This window comes from Daldinia vernicosa (assembly GCF_022497035.1).
Source record: "Daldinia vernicosa strain CBS 139.73 unplaced genomic scaffold F5Y00scaffold_10, whole genome shotgun sequence".
NCBI classification, from domain to species: domain Eukaryota; kingdom Fungi; phylum Ascomycota; class Sordariomycetes; order Xylariales; family Hypoxylaceae; genus Daldinia; species Daldinia vernicosa.
The window spans coordinates 556210-581112 of record NW_025953926.1 but is presented as its reverse complement, the minus strand read 5'-3'; the positions used below and the strand labels follow the sequence as shown (position 1 = coordinate 581112).

Sequence of the window (24903 nt, the reverse complement as noted above, 5' to 3'; positions counted from 1 at the left end):
AGTTACAGTCAAGCCACCGAGAAATACTGCGGGGGAGAGGAATGTTTGTCGCTTCCATCCGTAATCTAAATTCTAAAGTCACAAGTGGCCGAGTTAATGATTGAGTTGTGTTGTACAAGGTACTATGTACCTAGGTGACTAAGAGGTAGGCTAGTGCTAGGTCGCTTACGGATAAGCATATGTAGAGCGGTCAAGTCAGGCAAGAATCCAGCTTCCGCTTGCAGACTCCAATGCCGCGCCGCGTTGACGATCGCAACATCGTCAATCGTTAGCAAGCAAAACCCAGCACTTCTAAAGAACAACCAACCCTTATATCACTTAAATCCGTATATCGAAAGTCTCTAGCAGCTATTGGCATTACATGTCCTTTTCAATCTGTACACGCTCTTTGTCCGCGCTTCTCATCTGAGCAGCATTTTGCGCGCGAGGACGACGGTTCTTTGTGCCTTTCCGTGCACAACTTCTTCGGTCCCCGTCCGCCCCAGTTTGCACCTTTCCCTCTCGGCCAACCTCGATCACTTCTTACGATCCATGACAAACAATATAACAGACCCGGCGGTAAAGCGCAATGCTTAATCCCCAGATGCAGGGTGGCTGGGGAGTCGGCCAGGCGCCGAACCCGCCTAGCAACCGTAAGTTGAATGGCTTTCCTTCCCCGACCGACGATAAAAGCTATATATGCTACGAGCGAATCCAATAACCTTCGGTATCTTGGAGTATATATTGGTACTGGAATCAACAAAGCGATTGGATCAGGCGAGAAACAAAGATGAAGCCGGGATACGATATGATATAAAATCAAGCAAAAAAAGAAAGTGAGGATGTAAGGATGTTTAAAGACCACTGACTCTATTTCTTGAATTATAGCATTTAGCAACCCAACGTCCACCCAACCGGCCAACCCGTTCGCTCCGCCCAAGGTCAACCCATTTTTGCAAGGACAGTCTGGCGGCGCAACGCCCACACCAAATCCTTTCCTAGCAAATTCTGCTCAACCTCCTTCATCGAATTCTTCGATGCTGCAGACTCTGACCCAAATGGCGAACGGGCGGCACGATGACTTCCGGATGCCAAGTAATATGAAGAATCCTTTTGAAAAGAAAAACGTCAGCTCTGCTATAAACACGAACGGCCAGTCTACCGCTTCTCCTTTCAACCTAAAGCCGAACCCGTTTAGCAGTCCTAGTAATGGGCAACCCCCAAACACGCACAACCCGTTTTCGACGCCGACAACTAGTAGTGCCGAAGTACGGCCTTCACCTTTTAGTCAACAAGATTCAACTCCCAAGCTCGAATCATTCGGCCGACCTAGCTTTACGCAGACATCCAAACCGACAACAACCTCCGATGGCAGCTCCTCAAAACCCAACCCCTTCTTGAAACCAACGCCGGCATTTACCGGTGACATCCAAGCCTCAGCTACCACCGGTGCCAATGGCCTAAAAAAAGCTTCCGAATATGTGCAACCAGCGTGGCCAAAGCAGGCACAGGCTACTAATTCTACACCAGCTAATACCACAACACTCACAAATCAAGTTAATGGGAAGCGAAAGAGTGGTGATGATATCCAGCGGAGGACTAAGTTATCACGAAAATCGCCAGGCTCAGAAAAGGGTAATAAGCAGGAAACCTCGACTGAAAAAGGCGTGCCGGGAAACCCAAGATTCAATCAAGATCGAGATGAATTCGCTAAAAAGATTCGAAACCAGTTAGCCAAGGATAAAATCAAACCACCGCAATGGCCCGAGAATCCTGGAAGCTTTGCGCAACGCCAGGCAATAGAGCGTTTTCGTGAAACTTATAAGGCGTACCGGGAAAGGGCGCGGAAGTCGCTCACACGAGCTGGCCTAATCGACGATCCAGACAAAAAGCGAAGGCTCGACGAGGCGCTTGTGTTCAAGGGAATCTGTGAGGATATGTGTCCTGAGTGGGAGCAAGTGACTCGTATTGTCGAGCACGATATCAGAGGACCGGAGAAGAGTAGAGACGAGAATGGCGATCTTGTCGCAATGCCCTCACTTATGGTTAAGCGACTTGCTCGTTCGGCTGCAGGGCAAGACGCACCCCTCCCCATGGACGTGCGATCCGTCCGAACCCTCTGTCGCACTTTAGATTATTTGATCGATCTTGTTTCGTCGGACGACCTATTACCGCAACGGCATAGTTTCCTTTGGGACCGAACTCGAGCCATCCGAATAGACTTCTCATTCCAGAAATACGCTATGACGCCCGACGAGATACTAGATCAAATATATTGCCTCGAGACCATCACTCGTTTTCACGTTACGTCGCTTCATCTTCTCTCTCGGGATGGCTTCGCCCCCACGGACTTTTCGGAGCAACAGGAAGTCGAGCAACTAAGCAAGACCTTAATCTCCCTAATGGAAGTATATGACGACTGTGCACATCAGGGGATCGAATGTAAAAACGAGCCCGAGTTCCGAGGGTATTTTATAGTATTCAATGCCTACAATCCGGCGCTCATGGAAAGGATAGAAGGCTGGGACGTTCGATTTGGGAATGCCGAAGGAATCAAATCCGCAATAGCTATCGTCCAATGCATCGACAATATCCGAAAAATGCAGGGTCCTCTATATCCAGAAACATATAGTCAATTAGCTATTGACGCGATCTCGATATTCTTCAAGCTCATAGCCCACCCGGCCGTTTCATATACCATGGCCTGCTTTGCCGAGATACATTTCAACAACGTGCGAAAAGGGATATTGAAAGTTATTAAGAGATCGTTCTCGAGACCTCGGTTCGGCCCGAAAGACCTGACTCCGGCCGTTTTAAAGCAATGCCTACACACTGATACAGAAGAAGAGGCAGTTGAGTTTTTTAAAAAGCATGGTATTCAATTTCATGAAGATGGATATGCTATTCTTTCCCAAAATAGCGAGTATATCGATGCTCGAGTACGGCATTCTTTCTCAGGGGACATAGTAGAACGTAAACGTTCTGGGCGAGCTCTTCCGGAAGTTATTCGTACAACTGTCTTCGAAGAGAATGTCATCGCAACAACCAGCTCAGACGAATCTTCCGAGGAAAGCTTATTTGTCAGTGATTCCCAAGACGTCCTCCCGGCGGATAGCAACCGCCATGGGCACGAGAATCTTGATGGATATGGTCGCCAGGCAGAAGACAGTCAACCCACGCCACCTCCCAGCCTCCTGACCACAGCAAATCCACAAACATTTGGGAACCATACTATTACCAAGCCGACGACTGCCGTTCCCCCTAAGCAGTCTCTCCCCCCACCACCCTCTAACACGATACCTGTATCTCAAGAGGCTTCTTTTACTCCGGTCTCTACCCAAACTAGCGGAAACTCTAGGACCGAAACCGCATACACCGCTCCTACGGGACAGCAGCCATCGCTCTTTACACAAACAGGCAATTCCATGACCTCTAGCACTACGAACACCGACAACAACGCTGCTGCAACATCTAGTCCATGGCTGCAACCCACCATCAACGGTGCTAATAAAAGTCCAAATAATGATGGGAAGAATTATGACGCAAATTCTAAGGTTATATTCGGAAACAATGTTTCAGTATCACAAGCAGCCCAACCCACAACGAGCATATCAGATCCAAATTTCTTCGGTTTTCTAAACAGCGACAAAGACCTATCGATTCCACCGCCTAAGTCTCTCTTCGCGAATCTTGGAGCAAAGGCTTCCGACTCGTCGAACAAAGACGGATCACAACCTCCTGCACCCTCTGGTTTATCGATCACCCCAGAATCAGTATCAAAACCCCTTAACCCATCAAAATCTATCAGTAGTGCGCTTCAACCTACAACAGCTAGCCTTTTTTCCACATTCCCACCACCCACGAATGGCACACCCTTAGGTGCCCCTGAGGCCAGTAAACAAACTTCTCTTACGAGCCAATCGTCAATATTTTCACAACCAGCGTCAAAACCTACCTCTACATCACAGCAACTCTTCCCTACAAGCGTTTCTGCTCCTCAAAGTATACCCCAGAACGACCCGATGAGTGACTTTACTCGTTGGTTTGTTTGTGCGGACCGAGGGTTAATGGAATCACATCTTCAAGAATTTGCAGTTACTCACATCTTGAAGAGCATTTGGGATGAGTTTCATGCTGCGGAAATTGAGCGCATACAAAGGGAAGAAGAAGAAAGGGTCAATGCTAAAGTACGGAACTTTAGGGAGAATAGTCTCAAGCTGAAATACTTTTGGCGTTGGCATGATGGTTTTCGTAAACGTCAACGTATTAGACGTATGAATCAAGAAAAAGAGAAAGCGAGACAGTGGAGATTACCTGAAAATGTAGCAAAACGCGAGCGTGCTGCTAGGGAAAAGCAGGAAAGAATCATTCAGCAAACGACGGATTCGATGCTAAGGAGGAGCCAGCACAGAGTTGACGAAACCGCCCAACTAAGGGCATCAACTGGACCAAGTCTTGAGTGGAGAGGACGGGAAAGGGCAGACACCCCAACACAACTGCATGCCCAATCATCAAGCCCGGTATCACAGTCACGGAGCATCGAAGAAGCGCTACTTGCTACTGGTATTTTCAATGGGGTGACGGATGAAAGAGCTGCAGCTCGATACGCAGCCCGGGATTACGACCCCGAAACTCAGGCGGATCTGGTCCAGGAGAGAAAGATGCGATTAAGGGCTGAAAACAGGAGCCGAATTGAGCGCGGAGTCCATCCGCTCAAAGAGTTACCAGAGCCGAAGGTTTATAAAGAGGGGTCGAAGACAGCAATGCTCAGAGCTCGCTGTCGCGGTGCTGGTGGAGATACCTTGTCCACATCAACTGGGAGCTTCCGTAACTCAACTTTTAGCTCGAGCTATCGCTCAAGTGTCGGCTACAACAATGGTCGAGTATCAAAATCCCGATCGAGAGTTCCGGATCCATACTGGACTTTGAAAGCCAGAGGGCTTGTCCGAATGCCGAACGGCGAATTCTTGCACGAGTCAATAGCATTGCCTATGTTGCGAGAAGGGAAACGAATACCTGGTAGCTTTGGAGATTACGGATTACCGACTGCTGAAGAAGCACCTCCCAGCCAGTCGCCGCCGCCGGAATTAAGCAGTCTATCTCCGCCATTCATACGAGCTGATGAATTAGGGGTAAGCCAAATCAGCAGTTCACCCTCAGAGACCCGGAGCCAGAAGCGAAAACGCCGCGCAAACGGAAGCTCGCCTATAAATGGAAGTGAGTCGCCTGCCAATACGAAGCGAGCCAAGAGTGGAGATGCAAAAGCCAGCTCGCTTACGGACGCCGATGAGCACCTTGCCGATATCGCGAATTTCTTAGCAATGGTTGAAGGAAGGACCTCAGGACGTGGTAGTTCTTGATAATGTCTACGGAAAGGGGTTAGAGGCGTCATAATAAGAAGTCAAGGAAATGGATATAGTCAATGGCATAAGGGGTCATAATCACTTGGTACTATTTTGGCATTGGCACAGGATACATACATACACCCTTGGTGAACGTGATTGGCAACAGGATATCAAAGAAGCAGAAAGAAACACGATAATTAAAAAAAAAAAAAAATTTGTCTGATCAAATCGGCGGAAGTGGACAGCCAAATGGGATTGTTTTCGCCGACATTATCGTTATCACACCATTCATGGATCGGCGTTACCAGAGGCGTCATTCGAAAGAAAAGAAAAATCAACCGACACGAGATCATGATTTCTTGTTATTACTACTGCTACAACGGTTTCTTCTGACGCAAGCGTGAACTTTTTCCGGCCGGCCTCTTTTGTTTATTTATCAAATCAATTAATTGTATATTTGAGATACCCGTAGGTGTAGTAGGTTAGGTTAGGTAACCCTAACATTGCATAGAAAAGGGGTTGTTGGGTTAGGTTTGGCAATTGGGAATTTAAAGAATACATTACATGTACGGCACGGGCACAATACACGGCATGGCGATGGGATATATCTTCTTGAATGAATCTAATCGACTCTTGTTGGATGCTATGTTATGATCTTGACGCTTTATATATATTTGTTCATCTAACTACGTGAAGAACTAACTAACTACACAATGGCGCTCATGTTCTAATAGATATTTTTATAATACCAAAAGACATATGCACGTGCTTACTAGTCCTGGTCTGTATCAAATAGGTAGTGCATTATGACATCTATTAAGAAGACAGTGATGCTTTTGGCGTTGCAGTTATCTTTGACCATTGAAAGAGCGCCTTACATGCGGCAATTCTTTTGCTTTAGACGTCCATTATGCTAACGACTACGCGAATGAGTTTCCACGGCAGCATTCTGATCGGGACAATTAATACTATCCACCATATAAATAGATAAATATATCAGTAGGCCAAGTCAAGCACCTTATCTCCCTTTTTATAACAAGCAGGCCGCCAATTAAACTACCAATATTGGATGTGATGATAGGAGTGGAGTAGCTTAGCAACAAGCCCTAAATACCTATCTAAAAGACTCATTGAAAAAGAACCATAGTTCAGATTAACCAGTTATGTACGCCATCTAAATAAGTAGCTCCGCATTCCAAATGGGTATATAACCAATCTACACCTTATCTCGCTCCAGTCTATGTACCGCTCAGAAGAAAAATGTTGCTGGTTTCCGTAAATCATTAAGCACGAAGAAAATTCTCACTAATCGAGAGTCCTATTTCTTCCTCACACCATTTCCCTATCCCGCTCGGAGCGGTCGATGCTCCTCCTCATCGTCATCGATCGCCCGAACATATTCCGATGGATGCTGCGGCCGGTGCCGCTTCCATTAGAAGGCAGCTTTTCTAGACGCTCTCTGCTGCCGGTCATGGAGCCGCTGGATTCAGCGAGCTCCTCGTTGATGCGCGGCGGATGATTAATACCCGAATTACTCGGCTTACGGGCCACGAAGACGTCTTGGAAGATGTCGCCTGTGGTATCCTGAGTGTGCGAGTTGGCACGTCGACGGGTAGCGGTTAAGAGTGCAGGATTTACTGGAGGCGGACGATCATCATACGACGGAGGTTGAATGTTCGATTGGAAAACGGGCCAGTCTTGTCCAGAAATTTGGAACTGCCGACGAGGTTGTTCGATACCGAGCGCCACCATCTGGTTCATCAGCTCGATAGCAAACTTATTGTGACGGATGAGACGAGTCAATTCGTTCTGGAAGCTTGTCTTGTGGAAACAGATAAAGTTGACCGTCATGCAGTACGCATCCTCGAAACTTACAAGCTCCGTAAGGATCTTGCTAGTAAAATCGCGCTTATTTTCCATTACGTACTCCGTCATTCGAGCCTCGAGCTCTTGTATAACGCTGGACGGGGTGCCATATCTCATTCGAAGTTCGAACACATCGGCTAAAGTACCACTGCGTCGGTGGTTAAGGATAAATATCGTATTAAGAAGGGAGTTGGGCGCCTGGACGATATGACCCTGCATTTTCTTGAATTCGGTATAGAGTAACGATATTTCAGTCACATAGTAATCATCGCCTCTCATTAAGGATCCAGTATTGCCGTAGATAGTGACTCGGTCGCCAACGTCGAACGGATGCTTGACGAAAACGAAAATGATTGACTGCAGGAATTCCTGGGCAGTAGCTTGAAGTACCCACGCGAGACCCAGAACGGCGGTGCCCGCAGAAGCTAGAGCCGCTGCTGTAGAAGCAGAGATGATGGAGATGAATACAATGACTGATATGATGAAGATAATGAAAAAGAAGACTCTGTCTAGTTTCGTGATGACAGAATCCAAGTCCTTGAGCGAAGCTGCAATAGCTTTCTTCTCCCGATGAACCTCGTCGCAGAACGCCTCAAGCTCGTCCATTGAGACATCCCCATTCAAATCGCGGTCGAAGACACTAAAGGCAGCCTCTGCGTCGTCAATAGAAGGAAATGCCGGATTCAAGTCCAACGGTGTTAGGACATCGGCACCAGGCTTAGCAAAGGTGCGGAAAAGACGTCTGGCGAGGACCTGGGCGGAATTGCTATTACGGAGCAGCTCGGACACGACTTTCCGCGGGTGGTTTCTGGCCTTTACTTCACGCCCAGTGAAATCACCTGCCACACGGTTGGCAATATCACCGACCTTTGCCATAGTATCACGAGCGTTGTCTGAAAACATAGCCATGGGAGTCCTTGCGCCAGAGCCCGGTCCTTGATTATCCATAACTGATGACTCCGGGACCAACTTATCCTTAGAATACTCGTAGAGATGAACTAAGTATCTATTAAGCGTCAGTTAGCGATATATGTTAATAACTTAAATGGTAAAACGAATGTAACTTACGCAACACATTGCTTATTTGTCTCAATACGTGACGAATATGTTCGCAAATGGAAAGATTCGGCAATCCATTGGATCAAAATCTTCTCAACCCAGTTCAAGATGGCCATAACAAAAAATGCCACAATAACCTTGTAGACAACATCGATCCAGTTTATAAATGGGTATTCTGTGTCGGCTTCTTCGGGTACCTTGGCCTTAACCTTGTGGTTGTTGAGGATCGGGTAGTGCGAGATCAGCACGGCAAGCATCCAAAGGAACAGCGCAGTGTGCAACTCGAGCTGACGGGCTATCTCCCTCCATTTCTTAGAATTACCGGAGCCCAAGACCTTAGCAACGATGCCCACGATAAACGGCAGAATGGAGGTGGCTATTCTCGCCGCCCACAGGGAGAGCCAAACAACCTCAAGCCAGATGCCAAACCACATTAGATCCTCACCACCGGGCCCTCCAATGACAGTCTGTTGGTCTTTTGGCGTAAACCTCCCGAGTAAGACAGGGATTAGTAAAATAGTTGCAATGGGTAAGCTGTACAAGAAATATCGAACTATGCGAGGTAGACCCTTGATTCCCTTAAAAACCTTATTTAGTTGATTAGGATTCTCCAGCGGTATAGTAGAAGAAGCTTGGGCGGGTTGGTTGAACACATCCTCGGTTTCGGGCTCATGATTGCGAGATTTGGAGTGAGCACGGCGAAGTTCATTCGATTCCCGATGGCTAACCGCCTGTTCTGCCTGGAGTAACGTGAGATCGTCAACTAATCGAGTAGCTTGGTCTCTAGATTCAGTGTCTGAGAGGTGGGAATGATCCGTCGGCATCCTCCCTGGTTCAGCAGGAACTTGTAGGTGTTGTGATCGCTCCGGAGGATATTTCTCCGTATACTTGTCTTGTTCGCCAGCTGTGTCTGAGGCAGTTGGGAAGTGAGTTAGAGTAGGAGAACCCTTCTCGTCGAACTCGTTATGATTGCTTGCATAAGGCATGTTGAAATGAATATAATCCCGAAGTATCCTATCAAACGGCGATTCAGAAGCGGTGTTGAAATTCTTATCAACTGAGAGCTATCACCAGTTACCGGTACGATGACTAGCAAACATTAAGATATCCAAGCCCCTAAATCAGACCAAGAGATAGAGAAGATATGGAACAAGAAATATGCTGTTCAAGTTATTATTACAGACCGGTTGTCGAAGGAGGAAAATATGAGTAACGAATGATGAAGCTATTGAATAGGGCTGCTGTGACGGATCGTAACACACAATGAAGTGGTCCAGATCTGTATGTTCCTAGGACGATCCCTGAATCCCTATTGAATGGGTAGAAGTCGGGGATGTCTGGAGAAGAAGCAGTAAATGAAACGTTGGGTAGGTAGCTAAAAAAGAATGGAAATTGGATCGGAAAACGAATGTATATACTATGTAGCACTATGCCTTCGGGACTTAAGAGAGTGGATTGGACCGAGATGGAGATTTTTTTTCAGGAGAAGATCATCGATATATTCAAGATTTAGAGATGACGCGAAACCTTGACCCACCCAGCCCACATGCTCCCACTCAGCTTTGTTCAAATTTTGATAGGAGCGGATCCAGGACCTGCCTTGGGACCTTCTTGGCTTCCAGGGCTTCAAGGGAAACGGCAAGGTTGCTACCTCTAAACATGTTACGCTAGTGGCCAACCATCACTAGATTGAGTGGGGGGTTAAGCACTGTGAATGCTCAAAGATACATAAAGGAGTTGGTAGCAACTACCTACTTGTCTAGTCGTTACTTCTCTCTTTGTTTACGTGTACCTAAACACAGGTACGTATGTAATATAGGGTAGTGAGGTAGTGTAGTGTAGTGTAGTGATACCATACGCATGTGGATACTGTACGAAGCATGTGGGACCCTACGCATTGAAGGACATTTAAAGACATTTCATCGTGGCCAGACAAGGTGGATAATAGAACTCTTGAATGAGATCTAGATTCAATCTATTTATAGACTTGCCATTATACATGGAAACGCCGACGGGTGGCTTGATATAGTACGGAAACACAACAAAGATGACCTTTTAAAAATTCAATAAAGATAAATCAACTATCTATCTCAATACGCAAGATGGATGTTGGTTACCGATTTATAGTAAATCTCAATAGGTTAGGTACATAGGTATGTATGATGGGAGCACGATCATGTAGGTAGTGTAGTGTACAGTAGCCTATCACCTATCAACAGACCTGATTTAGTACCGACGGTAAGGTTACTTGCGCTACACAACTTCAAATTATAGGGATACAGTGTCTAACCATCCGCAATGCACACCCCCACTCCACATACAAATCGCTCCACTATGGGGCTACGGTATGTGCGAGCCCAACCCCCATTCACTCCGCTACAATGCTGTCATAAACCTTTAACTTTACGATTATGGTACAGATGAAACAAGATGACAAGCGCAAGATAGAGCCTCAAAGAACAGCTGAATATTTCAAGCCAAATGGAAGCCCTCATAGTATAGTAAGTCATATCGAAATTATAGCATTATGTGAACTCTGCTTAAAATCACATGCAAGCATAACTTGTTTCGTTTTAGTTCAAAGTCACAGTACGAAGTATTCACCAAGCACACCGTCCATATTCAACAAGACTTATTAACCTATCAGGTACAGCTATCAATGCAGGGGCAGTGGGGCTCTAATAGCCTTAATAGCCTTAGACTTAAAATTTTTGTAGCGGACCAGCGGGAACGACGCCTCAAGATCCTCATGTTAGACTATTCATCCTGTTATACGATTGGTTGATTGGGCCAAGCCGCTTAATTAGACAACTGCACACCAAAGCAAGCCTAGAAAGCCCAGAGCCTCAACCAAACAGAGTCATTTAAAGCATCTAGGTAACCCCGGTCGTTCCGAGAGAAGGAAGATGCGTCGACGTTGTGGACGTTGTGGGCATATGCAACCGAATGTGAGTTCACCGCATTTACATCACCATTCTTTATCTTAATCCCGCGATGCGATCGACAAACGCAGCTGCAAGATATAGTATCAAAAAGTTGAAAAGCGAGATGCGGGATAAACGATATAATTGTCTGGGAATAAGAGGTACTTTAGAATCTTCATATACAGATTTACAAATAGTTGCGCAAGACACCACACCATCCAGCTACTGCTTATCGACGCCATCTACGCCATTAGACATGATAAAGTATCATCAAATGCGAGACCGACCCTTATTGAACCCTTTCCTTATTGAAGCTATAGACACTCTGACGTCAATGTCTTACCTAACTCGGCTCAGTGCATATTTTCGGGTTCCCAACTTGTCCGCCGCCGCACGCGAATTCCATGTTGTATAGCGCTACACTAATAAATAAATACCTCCTCCTTCTCTTCTTCCCCCCCTCCTCTGCTGACATACCCAATCCACCGGCCGAATATGCCAACCCCGCAATCTATGTATCTCTGGGCCGTGGAGTCCCCGATCGTTTTCTTACGAGAGATCCAGCGACGATCTTTTGCAGGAGAGACCCAACGTTTGTGCGCCTGTGGGACCGCTGCGCGCCAAACAAATGGGTCTCCTGTCGTCATCTACGCCCAGCTGTTGCGGAACGTATGGGGACAAGAGTCTGACACGTTGCAACGAACTGCGGGAAACAATACTTCTGATGCAGCCTGTGTGACGACGCTCTTAATTGGTCAGACGAGAATGCAAAATATCGGTAACTCGACGATCGCAAGTATTTACGATAGGTATTGAAGCATACTAGCAACGAAGGTCTAGGGAGTCAATTGACTGTGGTCAATGCGCTCATTAGCTAATCCGTACATGCTATTGCAAGTCAGAGTCTAGTGTAACCATCAAAGCAGTTTAAGAACGGTTTACCCCGAAACCTACTGCTTAGAAAATAACTCATTTTATGTTCTCAAGTGCGAGAATACCATCCTAGGAATAATATCAAAGAAGTCAACCAATTAGGTTAGACCAGCAGTGTACCTGTGTTTTTCTCGCACTTGAGGACATCGTGACTTATGTACAGTAAAATTGACTCATTCACTATAATGTATGCTGCTATTATTTATTAGCAAGAATAAACATATTGCCACTCCCGAACTCCTTACCTATCAACTCATTGTTAGCAGTTATAAGTTGATAACGTCAGGCCACAAATCATATCTTTAGATCCATACCCGATTACCCCTGAATCGAAGTATGAGGTGACTCACCATGACCGTGGCAATCGGTTGAGATCTCCCCTATTCCCGTCGAAAAGTTCAAAGGTACAATTCCACGTACTTAATGGAAGTTGCCGATGAACCCAATTTTTTTATCTACCAAACAAGCTTATATCGTCCCAAGAGCAATTAAAGTTGAAACACCCAGAAGCTACCAAGAAATGCAAAATAATAACTAAATTATTCAATCGATCAAAATGCTATACCTAAAAAGTAAGTAACAAACATGCAACCGAACACCCTTTAACATGCGCACAGCAGCGTTCTAGACCGCATGGCGGACTCCGCGTGGCTGTATCTCGTATCGCGATCGTGATACAACACCGACAATACGGGGATTGAACTTCCCTTGAGAAGTTTGTCCCCGGCACGATTCCACGCTATGCGCTGCAATCTATCTCTCGAGATATCCGCATATGCAGCCTTACTATAAATTTATATTCCGATTTGTTTACCCGGGATTACCGTTCCGTTATGAAGAAACGCTACTTCAAGTGCCTACGCACGGCCTTGGCGCCGCTCGGTCCATTTGCGTGGTTTGGGGGGTTCTACACTACTGCGTCCCTGTCACGAAGTGGAACCAAACGGAATGGAGACAACTTCGTTGTTCTGCGAGGAACTCTAACTTAACTACGAGACCTATCTATACATAGCGGCTAGTCTTCTGCAATATGTGTCGACGCACCTTATGCTACAAAGACTCTTATACCCTCCAGCAGGGGTTATACCACAATAGATAACTTATAGTTAGTCTAGTTATAAGACTTTTATTTAAACTTGTACGAATATACTATAAAGTCTTTACCTAATTACAAATTCAACCTAAAGAAATTGTAGACTATTAAACTATCTTCTTTAGTTATCTATTATGTCGGTGTGATGTTTTAGGTTAGGTAACTCTTTATATTTATTTAGATTTATAACACTCATAATCTTCTTTTCATCAATGTGGCCTTAAGACTTTACTTACAATAGGTATTGATATTCAGATATTATGTACGAAGGTTTGGGTTACAAGTCTTGCCCATCTGGTCTTGGTAAACAACGTGCGAGTAAAAAGGGACAGCACGGTATCATTTGAGCTGTAGTGGCTGATGTCGCTAAAATATAGTGATGAGCCACCTAAATCTAGCGTACGGGCTACTATTCAAATTCCAGCTTAGCAGGTGGCTGGTACAGTATTAATAGAAAATGGTAACATTGAAATACGGTGCTGGGGACCTCCACATGTGCAAGACTTCTGGCTCAGACCTTCATATCTATTGTTGTTTCGCGATACTCAAAAGTTAAAGCTAAAAGTTGTCGAACAAACAGCTATACCATTAAAAGGTTATTTGGTAACAGATTTCATTCTATTACATTTTATATGTCGGACAAATAGAATATCTGACAAAAGTTCATGAGCTTTCTTTATTTTTATTAGCGAGACCCATGCAAATCATGCTTTAACCAAGGCAGTACCTCGTCACCTAATCATAGTGTTGAGGTATAATCCGTGAATATATTAAATTCTATTGTGACGTAAAGATTTGGCCCGTGACTCGAAGTACATCGTAGTATATTCAGAGTAATTTTTATTCTCGGCAAGCAATTAACATGCAGTGCGTGACAACAACCATACGCAAGTGCAGAACAATAACAATTAGGACACATGAAACTGAGCTGTCACTGTCATTTAGACAACTTGCATCCAATCGTTTCAATCAAAACTGAGTATCAACGAAACTTTCCTACACTGTAAATAGAAAACCATACGGACAACTACGTTGGCAATGAAAATTGTTGTTTTACGAGATATTTATTTTATTTAGACACCGTAACTATGGAGGTTCAGTACGTAAAACTCATCAGCAAATATGTGTCTACCCCTTTCAAAGTAGATCAGGAACACTGATAAATGTATATCGGGGTTAGGTGCAGTCCACTTATCAACAGCGAAGTCAACTCTCCAGCCGATGTAATGGCTGCCGAAATAAAGGCATTCTCGTCGATATCGATCTTTACCGATGACGAAGACGAAGAGTCCACTGTTGCGGATTTAGGGGACTATATCGAGACTTGCTACTACGGTGATGAAACAGACCCCTCCGAGCGCCGCCCGATATTTAAACAGGGTGTCGGATATTATAGACCGCAGCTCAGACAGGACCGGACAAATCGAATTATTATATACCCTGGAGTCTTCAACCCCCCGCACCGCGCCCATCAGGCCATGGTTCACTACGCCTTTTCGTGCTCTCAAGATATTGATGCCATCGCTGTGATAGTTATCCCCGTAAGCGACCGCACGTCGAACAACTCGTCGAACAACTCGTCGAAGAAGTATGTGGAAGACGCATGCTTTACAATGGCCCAGAGGGTCCGATTATGGTCAGGAGATAATGGACCCCACGATTGGCTCTGGGTTTATGACCAAGGTGGCAGCAAGTGGGATACTTTCCGTAGAGATCTTACGTGCGCAATTCAGAAAGATGGTTTTATTTTGGAATTTGTGTACTTGAGCGGGCCAGACAGGATTGGGCGCAGCCCATGGGACTGCGATAACATAATTGTCAGTAACGTCGGGAGAGAAGCGGATTTTGTGATTGAGGGTGAAGTTTGCCTACAGCTTGACCGCTATGGGAGTTGGAAACGGATTCTCTATCGAGGTCGCCCACATCCTTGGGAGGCTATCAAGAATATGCCACCTTGGCTTCTGAGTTCACTCGCACTCATAATGCAAGGTAAGTTGGGGTTTCGAAGAATTTAATTCGTATCGACTTAAGCTAAACTACGTCCTACGCCTAGGATCTAATGCTGAATCGACCGAGAAATTACACCTAAGATATATTAAGATGGTAACCCGAATGCGTGTCTGCTGGAACAGGCGGCACCCCAACTGGTGGATTCGCTGTATCCCGGCTAGCGATAGCAGGCTACACATGTCCTCGACGGACATTCGGTATATTATAAAGACTTGTCCACCCGATGAGTTACTCGAAAAGCTTAAAGGGAAAGCTCTCCATCCGGAAATTCTTGTGCAGTGCGTCGAGGAGTTTAGACTGCGTAAATCGGCTTCCCAGTCGGAATCTCCGGAACAGATGGAATAACTACTTGTGGTTGTGATATGATAAAAAAGGAGTCCGCGCTAAAGTATCGGCTTGATATTACTATGGTGGTCATTCATCCAACTCTGGAGGAGAGGGGTTACACGGAATAAAGCTAGGCCGGCGTGAGGGTATAAGGTTATACGGCTGCTGACGTCCGAATAGCCTCGTTCGCCCCCGGAGTAAGACGAAGGCCGGAAGCGGAGGATTTGATGTCACGCGAAACTCTATCTCTGCCTACCTTGAAGGGGGCGCTCTGGACATTCAACGCACTAGTGTCATGCCTCAAGGTGACTGAGTATGTAGGGATCTACATAGATGATATATACATCCACTAGACATCCACGAATTTAGGTATAGCCATAATCATGACCATCATTACCTGGCTATTGATTTATACTATATCTAAAGTATCTTCCATGTATGTGAAACGGTATAGTACACCAATACTTGCCAGTGTCGAACTCAATTCATTCGATATCTAAGCGTTCTTAACTTGAATAACGGCTGGACAATGGCCGGATGGGGAATTATGTATAAAAGTAAACTATAGCTGTACTACGCCCGAACGCAGTATATTGTACTAAACCTGACTGTATTATACAGCTACGTACTAATTTGGGGTAAGACAGGACCCCTATCTAAGCGTTGAATGGGGGTATAGAGCCTCTTCAACATCCGATTAGGTAGAATGTTTTCGTGAAGGCAATTCATGATTCGTTAATATTTCGCTTACCGTTACCACGAGAATCTATCTGTAAGAATGATTGGGAGCTAAGTTGAGCATTCGTTTGAAGTATATGAGCGCGTGTCTCCTAAGCTTTGAATGGCTGACCAGGGGCCCCTGCTCGAGCTGAAATGCTGATGTTACTGTAACGTAGATCTGGATCTAGAACCCCGAAGACAATAGTGGATATCTTGAATATTTCGTTCAATATTATTGACTTATTATAGCTATGATATATGAATTCTCCTTCAACCTATTATATTGGGATGATTACAACTTCTTCAGAAGTTTTATATTATGGTCTCCTGATAGACTTGCTCATGAGCTTCAACGCCCGTGGGGAATTAATTTGGGATTGGTGGTTTGATTGGCAAACAGACAAACTACTACGAAAATGGTTGTTTCGAAGTTCAGCTGCTGCACGCTATACGCCACCATTCGACGGACCAATATCCAGAATGGCTAGACATCATGCTAGACCACGTGGGAATTGGGAGGCAACACGCCCTCTTAGAAAGAAGCCTGCAAGGCAATTTACCGTGGTCTCGACCACTTCGGGCAACAAGTCAGCTCAGGCTCTCATACTTCCGCCTAGGAAGGGCCTCCTTCGCTCTTGTCATCTGCTGAAGGCTGTTCAGAATTTACTTCCTCAAGCCATCCGTTTAAGGAGATGCTAATTTTTCTCGTTCTAATCTGGCCTGGCCTGATTTAGTTGGCACTGAGTTTTATTTTGCGTGTTTCGAGCCCCTCTACTATCCAGACCACGATTCTGCCGTATCGCATATACCTTTAGCCCTCTTTACCCCACTGAGAGGGTAGCCGTCGTCCTAGACTCGCATTTCTTGACGATGGCACATATTCCCGAAGGATGGGAGTCCGATTACGACGGTTGTCGGTGGTTTTACCGCTTCAAAACCACTGGCCTTACACAATACCATTTCCCGCGACCAGGCGACGAGTTTCCCGAATTAGTAGGCATCGGTTTCGGGCCCCTCGACATTACTCCAGTGAATAAACTCGTTGATGAATATAAAGTTACTGAGAAAGGCGCTCCAAATGTAACCAGAAATGACGGAAAGACGGCGCTGGCTAATGGAAAAGATGAAATGGGGGCTACGGGCTATTTTGACCCAGACGACTTTATGTACTTTGGGCTTAACGATGGAAGCTCAGCCGGTAATGAGAACAGTGTCACAACCGATACGACCGCAGGGCCAGCATCCCTAATGAACAATAAGAGCAAATCACCACTAGCAGAACTTGAATCGTCGCAAAGATGGTCGCCCGTAGGATTCGTTTCCGAGCTTGCCAGCGGCGACACAGAAAAATGCGCAGAGGAGTTAGCTCCCATCGAAATGGATGCAACCCAGATCGCCCAAACACCCTTACAACCCAATGTTCACCAGAATGCTGTTGTAGAATTGTCGACGGAGAGGAATCCAGTGGAAGAGAAAGCACCGGCACAGCATCCAATTCGAGAGACCATGGAACCTGTTGAAGAGTATCCGCTAGTTTCGGCTTCATTTGCCTATCCTCCGCTAAAAAAGACCATTAAGCCCGTGGATGGCGCGCAAGCGGAACCCCCTCAGGCAGAACAGAAAGTCGTGGCTTCTCAACGGCCACCAGCGGCTAGGATAGAGCAGAACGAATACGAGACATGGAAACCCACACATGGAATCAACAGTGAGGAACTGAAGAACTCATATAGAACCTCTATGACATTGTCCAGTATATCAGTTCTTCAGTCTCAAAACACAGAACTTGGCCCTATCAACCAGAAGCGGCATTCGCTTTCAGGGCTTGTTGAACCCTCGGAAGAGACTCATAACCTCCCCGGTATTTTGAGGCAACCGTCAGATCCTAGGACGTCAGCAATTACATCCACACCTCTCCCAGAAGTTGATACTTCACCTATTCCAACTGTCCTCCAACCCGCAGTGCCACCAACAGAAGTAACACAAGATAATTCACAACCGCAGCCTACACAGACCAGCATCCCAACCTTGCCAGGATCTGGCGCCAGGCACGAGAGTATCTCTTATGGTTCGGGGGTTTCTGTTGTTGATTCTGGTCCAGCTCGTATGCCATCGATACTCAGACCTGCTCATAACTTGAATGGCACCCCGGGGGATCAGCGTCCGCTCCAGACGGCAAATATCACTCGTCCAGGTACTCATCGGGTCAGCACTCTACCAACTCAACTATCATCTCATATACCATCCCCGCCAAAGATAGGGGGACCCGGAATATATGTCTTTCAGGAAATACCAACAACGACAGGATCTATGGCCGAGCAAAGCAAGCCTTCCGTTCCTGTCGCAGCCCTGGCTGACTCGAGCGGCCAAAGTGCTTCTTTCCAGAACCCTCATCAGCCTACGGAAACTTTCCATCCTATCATGAACGAGCCGCTCCCTGTAGTTGCTCCGCTTTCCCTATCTAGACCTCAGAAACCAGCAAGTCCAGACAGAATTTCGAATACTAGCGCCCAAGGATCCATATCTAGCTCTCCTATCTTCCAAAGTAAGCCACAGAAGAAACCTTTAGCTTCACAGAACACTGGAAACGCTAGCCCTACTTCTGGAACCCCTGCGATGGGTTCAACTAATATTCCAATACGACCTCATCCTACGTCTCAACAAGGACTTCAATCATCTATGGGACCCCTTAGACCTGGTTCTGTACCACAGGTCCATCCTAATCCCATGGTACCTCAAGTATCTCCTGGGAAGCCAACTGGACAACCTATCCAAGCGCATAATTACCAGAAGCCATCAATATCGGACTCATCACAGCACTCTCCTCAAGTTTCGCAGAGCTCGTCGATAACACATGTCTCTTTAGACAGTACACACTCACAATGTCAGACGATTATAAATAATACGCACAATCCACAGGCACCTGTCCAAAGACCCAACCATGGCATACCGACTACAATTCAGGCCTCTGGTAGTATTTCAGCTAATGCATCGAGTCAACCCACAACCGCACAAGCCATCGCATTTAATCAACAGAGACCACCATCAAATTCTTCCCCTAGTCAAAGGCCCCAAAATAACCAACAGCCAGGCCAGAATATGCCGACCGGTATAGCTACAGGGCAACATAAACCACAGCCTCCATCTCCTCTAGCCCAACCTGTCTCTCCATTACAGAGTCAGGTTTCTTCGCCGGCTCCTTCGATCGCCTCTCTCCATCGACCGCCATCCTCCGCATCGTCACATACGTACGGTACTGCGCAGAATGCTGCAGGTCAAAACCGACCGCCGAATATGACCATTCATCAGAATTCTCCTCATGTTATAAGGCCGACGGCGGCGCAAGCGTCTCAAGTTCAAGCGAGTCAACATATTACTCAATCACCCAGCCCTGCTATCAACGGTGCTTCAAAACCATTTCCCATGCTCCCGGGGCAGGTGAAGCCACTGCCTTCCCAAGTCGGATCGCCCCATATTCCCACACAGAACCAGTCAATACCTACTACTACAGCACAAGTTCAATATATACAGGGACAGACGGTATCAGTGAAGCCTACCCAGCAGCAACCCGGAGGCCAACAGATGGTGCAAGCGACAGTGCAGAGACCGCCTCAGCAACAGCTCATAAATGGAAACCATGTACAACTTTCCGGAAGTTCAGTATCTGGGCAGCCGACTCAGTCGACAGTACAGCATGGACAACCTCGACCGACTATACAGGGGGCACCGACTCAACAACAAACCCTTGTACAATCACCCGTAAATAATCAAAATCATCCAACATATATGCAACAAAGCATGGGTAATCTTAATCAATTATCCAGTGGACAACCTGGGCAAGTAGTTACGAGCACAATACATGGAGCCACTACACAGTCGCAGATATCTCAGGGGATCCAATCCCCAACCATGCAACAATTCGCCGGTCAGTCGATGGTACAAGGACAGCAACAACTAACCCAAACCCCCGGGCTTAATTCTAATTTCTCACAAATACCGGGACAGAATAAACCTTTCACCTCGGCTCAGGCAGCTGCTGCACTGTCCGATGCAGGCAAGAAAATGAAGAAATGGGCCAAGAAGACCTGGCAGAATCCCGCTTTAAAACAGTCTTCGGCGGCGATAGGGGGCGCAATTATTGCCGAGTCAATTGGAATGAATGGGGCAACCGGAGCTTCTCTGGGAAATAATATATATAATAATATGCAAGGTCAACCTCAAGGCCAACATCAGAGTCAGGGTCAGCTTCAAAACAGCCAGCAACAACGGCCGCCAGGTGTACAGCATGCTTATACTACGCCACCACAGACACAGATACTTCAAGGCGGAGGTATTGCATCCCAACAGGTGCAGGCCATGAACCGACCTCAGCTACAGCAGGGCTTACAACCCGCTGGTGTTCAGACACCGGGTCGGCCCCCTATAGTACAGAACCCGGGGATGACAGGAACTCCGGCGAATTATAATGCTGCACAACCAAATATGGCAAACCAACAAGCCCCTTATCAGATCTCACGGCCTCCAGTGGGACGACCACCGTTATCTCAGATGCAACCGCAACCGCAACCGCAACCGCAACAGCAAATACAGCAACAGTTACAACAGCAGATACAGCAACAGATGCAGCAACAGATGCAGCAACAGATGCAGCAACAGGTGCAACAACAGGTGCAACAATCTGCTGCTTTTGGACAACCAGGATTCCAGGGTCCTCCCGGTCAACCTTTCTACCAAGTCCGTCCTAACCAGGCCGCCTACCAGATGCCTCCCGGCCAACCCGCGTATCAAGGGCAAGGAGGTGCAGACCCTTACGCAGTCATAGGCGCCACAATCGGAGGTGCTCTTACTGCTTTAGCTGGAGGTAGAACTGATGCACCGGCTTCTACGGCTCAGCAGCATCAAGCTGCAAATCCTGAGCAGCATACTCAAAATTCTGAGCCGCAGCACGAAACTTATTCTGAGCAACAGCATGGGGAACAATCTGAACAACACCATACAGAACAGTCTGAACAGTACCATGGAGGTTATTCCGAGCAACAATATACGAACCAGTCAGAACAGCATCATGAGTCTTACTCCGAACAGTATCAGGAAGCTCAAACCGGGGCCCATGAACAAACTCACACCGAGCAAAACTACGCAAATCACGATGAACAGCAAAACACCGGATACGCCAACGAAGAACACCAAACATATTCCGAACCGGCTCCCGCCGAATCTCACCAAACTTCGGAGTCGTATTACGCGCCCCAGCCAGAAACCACCATCATTAATAACACGACAATCAACAACATCGAGAACACCGCAATGGCCGAAGCAACGCAGATGAACATGAACTACACAGATAACACGCAAATAGCAGACACGACGCAGATGAATACGAACTACACGGATACTTCGCAAGTGGAAAATACAACGAACATGAATACGATGAACACGGAAACGACCGCATATACGGACACAGCGTATACGGACGCAACGAACAGCAACGCCAACACAGAAGTTACCGCGTTCGCAGAAGCGGCATACGTGGACTCTTCAAACATGAACATGGATATGAACGCGAATATGATGGCGTACTCGGACACAACAGCATATATAGACGCATCGTACGCGGACGCAACGTACATGGACGCGAACGCGACGTACATCGATGCATCCGTCGCCGTAGACGTAAACGTCGACATGAACGTAGACATGAGCCAGACGGCGTATATGGGCGACGAGACGTCTATGATGGCGATGGAGGGGAGTTTCAGCGTGGATGCTAGTGCGAGTTACGTGGAGACGGGTGCGGTGGATTATTCGGGCGGTGATTGGGGTGGGGGTGAGTGGTGATGGATGTAGTGGAATTTACCTACTACTAGAAGGACTGGATTTGGTAGTGTGTTGGTGCAGTATATATATTGTTTATTTCATTGGAATCGGGAATAGCGCGGATACCATTATTTATATTGTACCTATCTACATGAAATATATGGATTTGGATCGTAGTAGGTTTAAGTAGGTTTATGAGACGGAATATATTGCATTTATCAGCCGGCCAATTAGGCCATCATTTCTACGTGGTAAATCATATATTGTAGCCATTTATTCGTAAGCTTGTTATACTCCTGGATTATACCTTAGGTTAAGAAACCATAGTTACCTACCCGAATTATCAGCCTCTGTTTTACTTCGCAATGACTTCGAAGACACGTAAGAGCCCCTTTCCATGACGATATACTAAGTCGTCTTGGTAGGTTACTACGCCACCTTGAGAGTCTGTATCTGTAGGAATTGAACTCTTGGTTAGGTTAGAAGGAAAATTAAAAAAAGGAGGGTACCTAAGTTAAGGAAATATACTCCTAAGAAGCTTGCTCACTTGCTCTAGGTAGTCTTTAAATATAGCTTTGCTAGTCGTATCGTGCGACTCTCCCTACGAATCTGGCGATACTTTATAGTACCAGGGCTACAAGTAATTTCAAACGACAGGCACGAGGAACCTTTCGTTACTGGTCGCACATACGCGAGGGTGTGTTGTGTCTATTGGTATCATAATCAATGTACATGTTTTTACAGCGGATTTATATCTCACTTCAGCTTGCTCAATATCTCTTGAGCCCGCTCTACCAGCCCTTTAGCTTTAGCCAACTCCTCTTGGCCATCCACCCTATCTTTGGGGGCAGGACCTTGCTTCAGAGCATCGCCAATCACACCTTCAACACCTCGGACCGCTTTGCGGCCTTCCTCTCTTACTTCCCCTTCCCAGAACTTCCGCGCTGTTTCCCATTGCTTCTGCATGCGTCTCAGGCTCCATGCGATACCCAATGCGGCAACCGCGCCGGCTTCGTAGAGCGTTGTTGTCAAGGTACTGAAGTAAATAAGCCCGCTAAGTGCAGTTGTGAGCCCCGACGTGCTAAGAGTTTGCAGCGTGAGTTTTTGCGCAAGTGCTTGTAAGGCGGGGATGGTTTCTGTTTGAAGATAACGGCGCGTGGCGGGGATATTTACCGGCCAAGGGACCGTTGCGGGTGTAGCCGTCTCAACATCCAACTGATTGGACTCAGCACCATTTTCCTCGGCAGATGATGGATCTGGGAAAGGTCCCAAGGCAATACCCGCTTCTTTCATTCTTCCAGCAAGAAAGATGGCATTTCTCTCTGATCCTAGTAAGAACCTTTGGCTAAGAATATCATTCGTGAGCATCCCCACGTCATCCACACGCCAGAATAGTTTCCACCACCCTAACTTGCGCCATCGTTTGCTAGAGAATGCCAAGTCAAGTTGTTCTTGTAGTTCGGTGTGCGCGTTTTCTGCCCAATCATCAAGGCTATTTTGTAACACCGTTGGGGGTGTAGGTGAGAGCGTTGCAGATAATGACGAGCCGATCCGGCGGGCTTGTTCTTGCTCTATACTTGCGGACGTATTCCTGAGTAGTGAATCTATGAGCTCCTTCACGGGTGGTTTAGTCGTGCCGTCAGAAGAAGACATGATGTCCGCCTTTAACCACTCGACCAACTTTGGAATATTGCTTTGGAACCAGAGATGTTCAAACTCGATGGCATTATTAAGGTTCTTGCGAATCAGACCCAATCCGACGCTTGCGGTTCCAACGTCAATAAGAGTAAACGGCAAGGAAGAATCACTTGCTGCTTTATATTCGGGCAAATTCACCGCAGTAGTGATCACATTTTTACTTTCCCGTGTAGGCATCGACACTATCGACGCAAGACCAAGAATTCCATCTGCCACAACTAAGGCTTTGTGCACTGGTGTCGTTAGAGGAGTATGTCTCCCCGTACTAGAAGTAGGGATCTCGACTGAAGGAACAAGCGCCGAATCTTCAAATTCCCCAAGGGCTCCCATTTCTTGCGCAGACATGGATGGATTTACCTCCATAAGCAGTAACTCTAGATTGTGTCCATTGAGCGTCGCAGACGAGACATGGATCTCGTGTAACAAGCTATCCCTCGTAGAGACCGAGATAGATCCAAATTGTTGGGGTATATCTTCCCCAACTCGGATGATCATGGGCTGTGTTAAATTGTGTTTATCGACTTCTTTCTCCCATTCTTCCTCCGACTTCAGCGGATCAGCGAGTAAGAGTTTCAGCACTTGCTTTGCGGTCTGGCTAGATTCGATCCCATTTGTTAGACCCAGCACAGCTACCCTTATGGATTCATTGCCCGGCTGTTGCCGCAGACCATTGATGGCCAACTGCAAGCGGGGAAGGTTGACATAATTGGCAGCGTGCTTTTCAAGATCGACAAGAATATCCTCCAGTTCCTTGCGGGGATTGGCGACCACGCGATTGGAACTAGAGGAAACCGTCGAGGCGAGACGGCGAGGATTTGGTGACTTTCGTCTTGAACGACGACCGGAATTTGCGCTAGGTCGACTCGATAACGAGCAAAAGAAACATACCGAATTCCTCTCGGCGCTCTGGGTCTTTAAATAAAGGGAACTTTTGCGCCTAATAGGCTGCAAACCAAATCGAGGAGGCATGCTGCCTCGAATCCTTGAAAGTGGACGCAATTAGAAGTTAGAAGTTCTGGAACTTTTTCAATTTTAAGCTCAAGTTGGAAGCTTTGAAGCTCCCACCAAGCTCCAAATGGAAGCGCGGCTTCTATCGGAATAACTTCGGCTTGTCTTACCTAAGTAGTGTAACCAT

At 46.6% G+C, this 24903-nt stretch overlaps 5 protein-coding genes across 5 annotated transcripts; 3 read left to right on the top strand and 2 right to left on the bottom strand.

The window, feature by feature from the left end:
* The first annotated feature begins 237 nt into the window (after positions 1-237).
* F5Y00DRAFT_230076 (SAC3/GANP/Nin1/mts3/eIF-3 p25 family-domain-containing protein) lies at positions 238-5971 on the top strand. The gene is made up of 2 exons (XM_048006855.1): positions 238-632; positions 868-5971. The coding sequence occupies exons 1-2, from the start codon at positions 569-571 to the stop codon at positions 5337-5339; spliced, it is 4536 nt and encodes a 1511-aa protein (XP_047867481.1). The 5' UTR covers positions 238-568; the 3' UTR covers positions 5340-5971.
* Positions 5972-6653: 682 nt separating this feature from the next.
* On the bottom strand, positions 6654-9235 carry F5Y00DRAFT_251723 (uncharacterized protein; the record flags this gene model as incomplete). Its single annotated transcript, XM_048009853.1, has 2 exons — positions 6654-8196; positions 8259-9235. 2 exons carry the CDS (start codon positions 9233-9235, stop codon positions 6654-6656), a joined length of 2520 nt encoding a protein of 839 aa, XP_047867480.1.
* Positions 9236-14425: 5190 nt separating this feature from the next.
* Positions 14426-15608, top strand: F5Y00DRAFT_267733 (uncharacterized protein; the record flags this gene model as incomplete). The annotated part of the gene is made up of 2 exons (XM_048012117.1): positions 14426-15188; positions 15253-15608. 2 exons carry the CDS (start codon positions 14426-14428, stop codon positions 15552-15554), a joined length of 1065 nt encoding a protein of 354 aa, XP_047867479.1. The 3' UTR covers positions 15555-15608.
* A 1433-nt stretch (positions 15609-17041) lies between these two features.
* F5Y00DRAFT_12380 (uncharacterized protein) lies at positions 17042-22295 on the top strand. The gene has a single exon (XM_048004092.1). The coding sequence runs from the start codon at positions 17127-17129 to the stop codon at positions 22089-22091; it is 4965 nt and encodes a 1654-aa protein (XP_047867478.1). The 5' UTR covers positions 17042-17126; the 3' UTR covers positions 22092-22295.
* Positions 22296-22747: 452 nt separating this feature from the next.
* F5Y00DRAFT_230062 (uncharacterized protein) lies at positions 22748-24804 on the bottom strand. The gene has a single exon (XM_048006854.1). It carries the CDS (start codon positions 24735-24737, stop codon positions 22827-22829), a length of 1911 nt encoding a protein of 636 aa, XP_047867477.1. The 5' UTR covers positions 24738-24804; the 3' UTR covers positions 22748-22826.
* Positions 24805-24903: the final 99 nt, after the last annotated feature.